At 45.2% G+C, this 12,500-nt stretch overlaps 2 protein-coding genes across 2 annotated transcripts in view; one reads left to right on the top strand and one right to left on the bottom strand.

Moving 5' to 3' along the window:
• Positions 1-12,500, bottom strand: part of LOC119595549 — a 200,972-nt gene that overhangs the window by 151,929 nt on the left and 36,543 nt on the right. The gene's annotated exons all lie outside the window — the stretch shown is intronic.
• Positions 10,425-12,500, top strand: part of LOC119595815 — a 5,425-nt gene continuing 3,349 nt past the window's right edge. The window contains exon 1 of the mRNA XM_037944990.1: positions 10,425-10,838. Coding sequence (XP_037800918.1) covers positions 10,730-10,838 — 109 coding nt within the window. The 5' untranslated portion in view covers positions 10,425-10,729. The remainder of the gene's footprint in view (positions 10,839-12,500) is intronic.

Raw genomic sequence — 12,500 nt, 5'->3', positions numbered from 1 at the left:
ATCTTATTTTCGAAATCATATCTATAATTAGCTGATTCATCTTCATAATGACGGTTGCCTCTTTTTACTTCCTTCACATGAAAACAAAACTCTAACTCTAACCCCCCATCACTTCACCTCCACTCCTACTCCCTCTCCAACTCCACTCCCCCAACTCCTGCTCTACCTCCACTCCCCCATTCCTGCTCTACCTCCACTCCCCCACTCCTGCTCTACCTCCACACCCCCACTCCTGCTCTACCTCCACTCCCCCACTCCTGCTCTACCTCCACTCCCCCACTCCTGCTCTACCTCCACTCCCCCACTCCTGCTCTACCTCCACACCCCCACTCCTGCTCTACCTCCACTCCCCACTCCTGCTCTACCTCCACTCCCCCACTCCTGCTCTACCTCCACTCCCCCACTCCTGCTCTACCTCCACTCCCCCACTCCTGCTCTACCTCCACTCCCCCACTCCTGCTCTACCTCCACCCCCCACTCCTGCTCTACCTCCACACCCCCACTCCTGCTCTACCTCCACTCCCCCACTCCTGCTCTACCTTCCCTCCCCCACTCCTGCTCTACCTCCCCTCCCCCACTCCTGCTCTACCTCCACGCCCCCACTCCTGCTCTACCTCCACTCCCCCACTCCTGCTCTACCTCCACTCCCACTCCTGCTCTACCTCCACTCCCCCACTCCTGCTCTACCTCCACTCCCCCACTCCTGCTCTACCTCCACTCCCCCACTCCTGCTCTACCTCCACACCCCACTCCTGCTCTACCTCCACTCCCCACTCCTGCTCTACCTCCACTCCCCACTCCTGCTCTACCTCCACTCCCCCACTCCTGCTCTACCTCCACTCCCCCACTCCTGCTCTACCTCCACTCCCCCACTCCTGCTCTACCTCCACTCCCCCACTCCTGCTCTACCTCCACTCCCCCATTCCTGCTCTACCTCCACTCCCCCACTCCTGCTCTACCTCCACTCCCCCACTCTTGCTCTACCTCCACTCCCCCACTCCTGCTCTACCTCCACTCCCCCACTCCTGCTCTACCTCCACTCCCCCACTCCTGCTCTACCTCCACTCCCCCACTCCTGCTCTACCTCCACTCCCCCACTCCTGCTCTACCTCCACTCCTCCACTCCTGCTCTACCTCCACTCCCCCACTCCTGCTCTACCTCCACTCCCCCATTCCTGCTCTACCTCCACTCCCCCACTCCTGCTCTACCTCCACTTCCCCACTCCTGCTCTACCTCCACTCCCTCTCTCCTGCTCTACCTCCACTCCCCCACTCCTGCTCTACCTCCACTCCCTCTCTCCTGCTCTACCTCCACTCCCCCACTCCTGCTCTACCTCCACTCCCCCACTCCTGCTCTACCTCCACTCCCCCACTCCTGCTCTACCTCCACTCCCCCACTTTTGCTCTACCTCCACTCCCCCACTCCTGCTCTACCTCCACTCCCCCATTCCTGCTCTACCTCCACTCCCTCTCTCCTGCTCTACCTCCACTCCCCCACTCCTGCTCTACCTCCACTCCCCCACTCTTGGTCTACCTCCACTCCCCACTCCTGCTCTACCTCCACTCCCCCACTCCTGCTCTACCTCCACTCCCCCACTCCTGCTCTACCTCCACTCCCCCACTCCTGCTCTTCCTCCACTCCCTCTCTCCTGCTCTACCTCCATTCCCCCACTCCTGCTCTACCTCCACGCCCCCACTCCTGCTCTACCTCCACGCCCCCACTCCTGCTCTACCTCCACGCCCCCACTCCTGCTCTACCTCCACGCCCCCACTCCTGCTCTACCTCCACTCCCTCTCTCCTGCTCTACCTCCATTCCCCCACTCCTGCTCTACCTCCGCTCCCTCTCTCCTGCTCTACCTCCACTCCCCCACTCCTGCTCTACCTCCACGCCCCCACTCCTGCTCTACCTCCACTCCCCCACCCCCCGAAATCTTCCTCCTCAAGCACTCCATCCTCAGCCAATCACCTTCCTCATCGGCCCTTTTCGTGCAATCGCAGAGGAGACCATTTAGACCCGTTGTCGGTTCGATCAAAATTTTCTTTCGATGCAAAGAAGGTGGGGGAGGGGCGTGTGGGGAGGGTTTTTGTTAAAAGATTAGAAGAGAAATTCATGTTTTGAAGCTTTATTTTAAAAAAGGTAACGATTCTTTTAATAATGAAAAATATATATGAAATCAGTATGAATTCGTGCTAGTTATTTCTTCAAGAAAGACACCAAATCATGGCATTCTCGATTTTCATCTTTTTTTTTTTTACCCCCGCTAATAACGTCACTTCCGCCCCTCTCCTCCGTTCTTATCTCCCCTCTCCTCCACCCATTTCCTCTCCCATTTTCGCATTTTGGTTTCGTGAACTTTGAAAGTATTTGAAGGCCGGCTGGAAAAGGCACAATTGCAAGAGAAGAGGAACGTTTTCCTTACGACACGTGTCTCTTTCAGATCCGCGACAATATATATATATATATATATATATATATATATATATATATATATATATATATATATATATATATATATATATATATATATATAATTCATAAATAAAAGAAAAAAAATACGGAGCTCGTAAAGAATATTTAATTAACTAATTAATTGAAGAAAAAAAGACGGTGGTCGTAAAAAAATATAATAAAAAACTGAAAAAATTGGCTAATGATAAATCCTGGTAGAAGAAAGTCCGGGGGTAAAATATTTGGGTAAGAAAAGGAGGGTAAAATATTGGGTAAGGAAAGGAGGGTAAAATATTTGGGTAAGGAAAGGAGGGTAAAATATTTGGGTAAGGAAAGGAGGGTAAAATATTTGGGTAAGAAAAGGAGGGTAAATGTTTAGGTAAGCGATGGGGGGTACACTTGTTAGGCAAGGGGAGGGAAGGGAAGGTGGGTCTTATATAATGGCATTTGCAAAGTAAAAATTACACAGGAGGCCTCGTAAACATTAGCATCTCAGACCTGCTGCTGGAACGCCGGCTGGTTAATGAGAAAAAATGTTAATTATCTCCAACATTCTTACATATGAAATGTTAGTTGGGAGAGGACTTAAAGAGTCGCTCTCGTGCTCTCTCTTTCACTCTTTTCCATTTTTCTGTCTTTCTTTTTTCTTTCTTTCTTTCTTTTTTCGTTATCTCCCTCTCGCTTTCTGTCCCTTATTCTCATTATCACACTTATTCTCACTTCTCCCTCACCTCCAGCCCTCACTTTCCCCCTCCCCTCTTCCTCACCATCACCCTCACGCCTCACTCCCCTGTATCTAACCTCTTCTTCTTGTTCTCTCCATCATCCTCGCCCTTTCCTTCTCCCTCGCCCTCATCCTCATACTTTCCCCGTTCCCTCTCCCTTTCCCTCCCCTTACCCCAACCAATTCTCTCTTCTCGCTCCCCCTCACTCTTGCCCTCACCATCTCCTTCTCCCTTACCCCTATCTCCGTTCCTTCTCCCTCTACCTCACCTTCACCTTCACCTCCAACCCCGATCCATCTCCCTCTCCCTCACCATCACCCCCTCATTTCACTCCCCTTCATTCCCTCACGCTCATCCCCTTCCCCTCCCCCTTACCTTCTCCTCCCCCTCCCTCCGCCTGTCCCACAACCCAACCTAATTCGCACAGTCCATCTGAGACGCCGTAATTCCCCAATGGTTCCGGCGGATGTTCCCGAGGGACGCTGTGTGTGCGCGGACGCTGGCTCCAGTGCCTCTCGTCCGGCTCTAGAATTCGCACGACTCGTACTCGCACAATTCGCACATTTTTCCGGCTATAGAAATCGCACATTATTATGGCTCTAAAATTCGAACAACTCGTGCTCGAACTCTCACAGTTCGCACATTCTTCCCGCTCTAGAATTCGCACAACTCGTGCTCGCACAATTCGCACATTATTCTGGCTCTAGAACTCGCACAATTCATACACTATTCTGGCTCTAGAACTCGCACAACTTTCACTCGCAAACGATCATCTTCCCCCTCGTCCTCAATCCCCTTATCCCGTCCTCCATCCCCATATATATTCACAGTATTCTTTAATTTTCACTTATGCTCTTCCCTCTCACTACTAACATGGACGAGGTGACGCGTTCCTTGCTTTTTGTATGTGCTCGATAATAATTTCGGTTTTCAATTTCCTGCCAGGACCACGGCCGTCGGAGCTACCCCTCCTTCCCCCCTCCCTACCCCCTAGTGGCAGCGATCCAGCAGCCTCTCAATTGGCACGAGATAAGACGAGATAAGGGCCAATACGACAGCCTAGGGAACCAATCACAGGCCCAGTTTCAGACCCGTCTTAGAATTGTTTCAGACCCGCTTATGACCTGTTTCAGATCGGTCTTAGGCCGCATTTTTAACACCCTTTCCAGACCCGTCTCAGAGCCATATCCGACCCGCTTCGAATCTATTTCAGACTCGTCGGGATACGATACCATGTTCGGCCGAGACAATTTAAGAGGCTAACGAGGCAGGCGCTGGATTATCCATCAGGCACGAGGAACCACGCTTGCTTTATGCATATCGCTGATCTGGTCTTACTTACGGGCCTACACATGTTTGCATAAGCATGTTTCACTCATTTTCTACTTTTCCTTCATTTCCTTCCATTTTTCTTTGGTTCCTACCTTTCCATTCCCATTTTCTTCTTTTTCCTTTACTTCTTTAACTTATGCTCCTTCCTCTGTTTTCCTTTTTTCTTTTCCTTCCTTTTTTTTGTTCGTTTCCTACTTTTCTTTCCTAGTTTCTTATTTCTTTATTTCCTCCTTTTCACTTTTTTCCTTATTTTCCTTTCCTTTTCTAAGCTTATTTATATTTCATTTATTTTCCCTTCTTTTCCTTTTCTTCGTTATGCAACTGAGGGTGTTTGAGTCCATGTATAGTTCTCCCTCTTTTCCAACTTCTCCTTCCTTTCCTCCTTTCCCTTCGTTTCCTTTTCTTTGTTTCCTCCTTTTCCTTCTTTTATCCATTTTCTCCTTTCCATCGTTTCCTCGCCCCTCCCATTTTTTTTTTGCCTCTCTTCCTTCTTTTCCCATTTTCTTTGTTTCTCTTCCTTCTTTTCCTACTCTTTGTTTCCTTCTTATCTCTCCAGTTTTCCTTCTCTCCCTTTCCTACTGCAGGCGAGGGCGGCGAGGATCGAGGGAGCGCCCCTGCCTGCATATCCTTCCCCTGTTTCTCCCTTTCTTTGCTTCCTTCTTTTCCTTTTTTACTTCTTCTTCTTCTTCTTCCTCCTCTTTATGTCCTCCATTCCTTCCCTTTTTTCCTATTTTTTCCTCTCTCTCTTCCTTCCCCGGCCCGACCCTTCCCCGGGAGACGATCCATCCACCTGTCTTCCTTCTTTTCCTTACATTTATTTCCTTTTTTCCTCCTGTCCTTTCCGTTTTTTTTTTTTCTTTTCTTTTCTTCCTTTTTTTCCTCTTTTCCTTCCCTTTCTTCCTTCTTTCCCTTTCCGTCTTCCTTCCCCGGGAGCCGACCCACCCACCTGTCTTCCTCCGCGACAAAGGATTCTCTCGCCGAAGCAATCGCAGAAGACAGGGAACCACGTGGGTGTCAGCTTTAACACACCAAGGTCGTCGAGTCTTGAGTCTGGAGTTTGCTGGAGGTTTTGACGCCGCCACTTGGTAAGCCTTTGGCAAAAAAAGAAGGTGGAGAAATAGAAGGAGGAGAAGGAGAAGAAGAAAAAGAAGGAGAAAGAGAAGAAGAAGAAGAAAGAGGAGGAGGAGGAGGAGGAGGAGAAGAAGAAGAAGAAGAAGAAGAAGAAGAAGAAGAAGAAGAAGAAGAAGAAGATAAAGAAGAATGAGAAGAAAAAGGAAAAGAAGGAGGAGGAGGAAAAAAAGATAAGAAAGAGATAAAATAATAATAAGAAGGAGTAGGAGAAAGTGAAAGAGAAGAAGAAAAAAAAAACGAATCTGCACCGCTCTTAATCAGCCACGTTGGTTTTTCACGCTCTTGCCTCTTACTCTGAAGACCGGGAGAGATTATACTCGAACCAAATATATACTGCTTGCTTAATTCTCCTTATTTTTTTGTCGTCTTCTCCTTCTTCCTTTTCTTCTCCCTCTTCTTCTATTTCTCTTTATGTTTTTTTTTCTAATTCTCCCTCTGCTTCTCCCTCTCCCTGTACCCTCACCCTCTTCCTCTTCCTTTCCCTTTCTCTCTTTCCTTATCCTTTCCTGTATCCTTCTCCTTCCCATTCTCTTCTCTGAAATCCCAGACGACATTTATTCTTTATATTTCAAATTATCCAACGAAACGTGATTAAGTATCGCTGCTTCGTTTCCCTCGTTTCTTGGATCTCGCTTTTGTCGCAAAGTAACATTTGTATGTTTCTCTTCTGTATACTCAAGACACGTATTTTGTCGCATTCCATCGAAGTCTGGAATGGAAAAAAAATCAAAAGTGCAGGTGGTAATTTTTCTAACTTTGATGTTCTAAAAATGTGCATAATAGGAACTTATCAAAATCCACTTTTCATATCTCACATTTTTATCAACTTTCCTCCCTCTACCTCACTCTCTCTCTCATCCTCTCCCTCTCCTTCCTTACCCTCAACCTCCCTCCCTCTCGCTCTCCTTTTCCCTTTCCCTCACCCTCTCCCTCGTTCTCTCCCTCTTCCACTCCCACTCCCTCTTCTTTTTCCTTTCATTCTCATTCTCACTCTCCCTTTCTCTCCAGGAAGGAACACCAAACCTTCACACTATTAACGCCTATCTCTCCCCCACAAGTCGTTAACAACACGACCATCCCCATATACGACTCCTTCCGCCGTTAAGCAATGAGAGACGCGAACGACTACTTGTCAATCACCCTCAATCTCTTGTCGTAGCAATCTCTCTTCCCCCTCCCTCCTCTCCTTCCCCTACTCCTCCTTCTTCCCTCCCTCACCTTCCTCCTTTCCCCTCCCCCGCTCATACTCCTCTTCCTTCCCTTCCCCCTCCTTTCCCCCTTCCCCCTTCCCCACCCCCTCCCTCCCTCCCCCATCCTTTCTCTCCTCTCCCTCTCCCGCCTCTCCTCCCTCCCTTCCCCCTCTACCATCAATTACCCCATTAGAGTTCGCACGACTTGCCGATCCGCCGTATAAAGATAAGAGACCTTCTGAAACGACTGATTTTGCCTAATAAAACTGATCTCGAACGCGGCAATGAAGTTGTGGCGCCAGATTGCGACTTTCACGCAGGGAGAAGCGGCCGATTTTGCGAGACAAGGGTCTCCGTGTATGAATTTCACCGTGGAGCAGTGGAACAGGAATGTGGGACAGTAGAATAGGGATGTTGAGCAGAGAGGTGGAACAATGGAACAGGGTTGTAGAACAGTGGAACTGGGATGTCGAGCAGTGGAACAAGAATGAGGAACAGGGATGTGAAATAGGGACGTGGAAGAGTGGAAAAGGCATGTGGAATAGAGCAGTGGATCTGTGGACCTGGGCGGCCTCGGGAGATGGACGAGTCCTTCGCGAATCCACTCCAGCCTCGCCCGCCGCGGTATTTCGCCACTCGCTAATCGGCTTCCGTCGGATTGGAAAGAGGCGTTAGATAAATAATCGCTGTAATCGCCACGTCTTTTGTTTGAAACTCTTTTTTACGAAACACTTCCGTTATAGCTAGTGTGTGTGTGTGTGTGTGTGTGTGTGTGTGTGTGTGTGTGTGTGTGTGTGTGTGTGTGTGTGTGTGTGTGTGTGTGTGTGTGTGTGTGTGTGTGTGTGTGTGTGTGTGTGTGTGTGTGTGTGTGTGTGTGTGTGTGTGTGTGTGTGTGTGTGTGTGTGTGTGTGTGTATACGTGAGATAATCACTTCAACCGTCATGTTCTTTATTTAATATACGACTTTCCTTATTTAGAAACATTGCCGTTACGAAATAAAGAACATACACAGCTTTCGCAAACATCAACACGAAACGAGGCAAAAGACTGCAGGCGCCAAAGGACATTCGTGAGTACGGACTTATACCAGTGTACGGATGAGGCCACAGCACAGGCGACAGAAAACTTGATTTCCCTCCTTAAAAGGATGACTAAAAAGATGCAAAAGAAAAGAATCCTTCGTCCACCTGCTCCTATATATCACACTGACAGTGCCCACTGCAGGACCACCATCCTAAAACAACCCCGGTAAAAGGAGCCACAAAAAAAAAGAAATAAAAAACTGTGAAGGGATGACTCAGATAACGCGGTAGGAAGATTTCTGCCCTAATATGAACTTTATAGAGCTTTACCATATTGTGTCTGTATAAAACATACACTACAAGATTATTAATGTCGTTATATTTCCCGATATGCATAAAATATTTAATTATGTATAGATGAGACATATATTTTATTGCACTTACGTGTCAATATATTCACTTAATAATTTCTCCACCACATTTCTTTTCGGGGGGGGGGGGGGGGCTTTAATGGGTACCATATAATGTACGTATATGAAGAACACAAATAATAAACAATCCAAGAAATGTCCAAGTTTACCCTTCCTCAGCAGAGAAGAAAATGGTCTCACTACCCGTTTTCTACTTACTCTTAAAAGGGTAAACAAAACTTTTTATAATATCGAACAGCTTTTTAAAAATACAAACATTGTACATATTTCATGAAATGATATCTATTAATTAAAGTCTCAACACCAGTATAATTAACAGAATACAAAGGCGAGGCAAAATGAATTTCTTGAACGCACACGGTAAACAAACGTTCATTCTTTTTAATCACGACCCATTGACCCACATGAGCTTCTTGTATTTCAAAGTTCGTGTTTCAATACATTTACTACGACGTTATATGTGTTAGAATTTATAACAATCTTCTTTTCATATTTATGTAGCATATTTTCCATTATTAATCTAGCAGGTAGACTGAAGAGTCAAGTCATGATCTCATGTTTCTTCACAATTAAAATCCTATGGTTAGCTTAACATGTTATATAATACAAATGGAGACGTGCCCATCAACATTTTGTTATTATAAAAGTACACATGGTAGAGTCTATACTGAAGTATATTTCTAGATATTCTACATCAGTGGTTTTTAACCGTATAACTACCACGCCCCACTTTTGGAATTTGTGCTTCCCTCCACGCCTCCCTTGCATCTGTAAATGAAATTCCCCCACATATTTTAAGAAAATTATAAGTATGTTTTGTTAGTCTCTTTAATTAGTATGAGTTAGTGGCATTATAATTAAACTTTCCATTATGTGAACATGGTCTCATTAAGAGAATAACAAAGGTAATCAGAGAAATTACTGCCTTTTTTCCAAAGACTCGCGGCCTTTTTCGAAAAAAAATTGAAGCCCCCCTTTGAAGCGCGCGCCCCAGGTTAAAAACCACTGTTCTACATTATTTGTTTATAAACTATGTACGCGTCGTCTTCTATGCGCACCACCGACAGGAACCATAGCGTTTGCGCGCCACACGAAGAAGACAAGTATCACGCTGGAGCCCTTCCGTTGAAATGGTGCGCTTCGTAACACTGCGAAGCGCCAAGCGGAACGCAAGGCAGTTTGCTTCATGCACTGAACGACATTCACTGAATGCAAAACTTTATTAATAACATAAATATCTTATCTTTTGCGTATTCATTAACCTTACATTAGTATTCATTCACAGTAATCGTTCTCATATATCCATTCCTTTAAATTCTAGGATAAGCAATATAAAGCTATTTTTAATATGACAGGGAAATCAGTTCTTTACATTTTGTAACACGAGGAAGAAGACTGCAGACAATCATTCAGAGAACTTAAACGTATTTATCAATTTATTATTTTTTTATTTATTTATTATTTTTGTGTGAGTAAAGGTCATTTAAACAACGATTTCAGCTTCATCAAATAAACTATTTAAACTGAATGTGTGATTGCATTAACAAAGTGTCATTTCATCTGCCCTCTGTTAAACTTGTATCATTCACGCAAACATGCAAGCACGGTCGCTTGCACGTACGCATGCGCGCCCATGCACACACACACACACACACACACACACACACACACACACACACACACACACACACACACACACACACACACACACACACACACACACACACACACACACTAAAAAACACAAACAAACAAACACAGGTATGTAGGTAAGGCACCCTGACACGTTAATTATATTACGCGACGATTACAGGCGTTAATGTACGTTAATCAGTCTTTAAACCACCTATCACACAAAGGTTATTCCACTTTCTTTGTTGAGACAAACAAACAACAACAACCAAAGGAAATCATTCTAGAAACTCTTTTTAACGTCACAACATGAGTCACCGCACTCCCATAACTTTATCTCTCCTCCGCGATGATCTTTCCCTGGCCGCCTTTTAAACCCTCTTCCGACTTTAAATGGCCGAGCGTGGAGCAACCAGGAAACAAACAAAACGACATTCGAACGCCAACAGTTAGCCACGATCAACAACGCCGGGACAAAAAAAAAACAGCTGGTAATCAGCGGATGTGACAAGCGTAATGCGTCAGTGCTGGTCTGGCTGAGCTCAAAACCAGTCGTGTCCTCGCCGACGTCTTGAGTGTACTGTTCTTGAGCTAAGTGATAAAGTGGCGTGCGCGTATTGTTCTTCATATTGGTCTCTACGCGAGGCTACATTCTGTTATATTGAGGAATATTTGCTTAAGAAGACAGTGAAGGGAAATATAGCTTAGTTTTCATTTCGTGCGAGTGTATGAATTCACGAGACAGCAGCAGGAGTTAAGAAGCAGCTTATCATCTGTATCTCGGCCAGAAACCTGAGAGCAGAAGGAGGGATTACAATGGCATTGTGTCCTAGAAAATGTGTGACAGCTGTGTATATGTTCCTGATAGCGGTACTTCCTGCGAGAGTCGCAGCATCCAAGACTCTACCGCCATGGGAGTTTCACCGTGAGTAGAAATATCGTTAAACATTTTCTGAATGAATGAATCATAAGCTTATACATACGAAAACATGAATATCTGACAGGCAAAAGCAGCTGATGCGATATTAGAGTAATTAACGCCATGATCTAATAATGACTGTTACGTAATGCAAACGCGCGCCTTCGGGCAACCAAGCGCCCTTTTTTTGAGGCAAGAGAAAAAAGACTGTGAATGTGACTCTGTACTTTTCTCACAAACCTGCACGCTTCTTCTATACCACTGCACAACAAACCAAGCTTGTACAAGACTTTAATACATATCTCCAGCGTGCATACACCATTAATTACCATACAACACGCCCCTCCCATGAATAATGATCCTCAACACAATCACAAACTCGATTACAACATCCGAGACAGGTGCGCCCCTCTGTCACCCCCCCCCCCCCGCCTCCGCCACACAAACCACGCTCTTATGTACGCCAACGTCACCCCTCCTCACCCCCACTTCCTCTGACCTTCCTCTAAGCTCTACGGATCTCCCCCCTCCATCCTCCCTCGTCCTCCTCCTCCATGCACGCAAAAGGTAAATACGCGCGTCCTTTGATGAATGCGATACAAAGGGAAAAAATGCCCGATTCCAAAAGAGGGTCAAAACCACATGGCGCGGTCTTAGTCCCACGTCAAGCGCTTTGATAAGCCTTTCCTGTTGGTGCTTCAGACCATATTTACTTTTTCGATGGCGCCCAACAGGATGCCCTGCAATAAACACGTTGCCTTCTTTCCCACAGAATATAAAATACCACCAAGTATATTTCGTTGTGGTGTAAACGGTGGATCAAAACATCAACTTTATATACAAAAAAACATGACCAGTTGCTTCGACGAACTGCAGATTATACCTTCTCTTGTTGGTACGTCGATGATATAAAGTTATATCGAGCTAATCCTTTCCCCACTGCATAGCATGGACTCGATGCCACCGCTTGATGAGGTTGGTAATTAATTATTTAATTAATGATGTCAATAACATGCCACGGTTTCCAGCATCAATAATTTTGCCAGTCGGGCGAAAAATCGTAATACCAGATATTCTTTTATCTTCCACAGTACGATCCAGGATAATGCATTTTTAATCCTTGTTTTGGAATGTGAGGCAGATATTTAACTATATATTTTTTTTTCCCCCCTAAAACCATATACGAAACACTTATTATAATACATCTGTTCATCAGCGAAGAAGGACAACACCAATCATAAAAACGAAATACATGAAGACATTCGTCCCGAACTCTTGGAACTTTAAAACAAAACAAAACAAACAAACAATACAATGGTAAATTCTTTCTTCTATCAAAATAACAGTAATCCATAATAAGATCCCGCTACACTTTATCTACAATGCAAAAATACCCTGTTCCTCCCAAAAGACAAACATATTTCGCAAAACAATAAGAAAAAAAAACACGAAATAACGTGGGCAAATTAAAGAGAAGAAAACGTATACAAACATACACGTGTGCATAAAGTTTGTATGCATGCATTTAATATATACATTATATATACATACATTCAAAGAAACTTTATACATAAACATGTTTTATATAAGCATGTATGTTGCTTTGAATGTACGTATGTAAATGTGTGTGTGTGTGTGTGTGTGTGTGTGTGTGTGTGTGTGTGTGTG

The sequence above is a fragment of the Penaeus monodon genome, chromosome 36 (genome assembly GCF_015228065.2).
Source record: "Penaeus monodon isolate SGIC_2016 chromosome 36, NSTDA_Pmon_1, whole genome shotgun sequence".
Taxonomy (NCBI): Eukaryota; Metazoa; Arthropoda; class Malacostraca; order Decapoda; family Penaeidae; genus Penaeus; species Penaeus monodon.
This window is presented reverse-complemented; position numbering and strand designations above follow the sequence as displayed.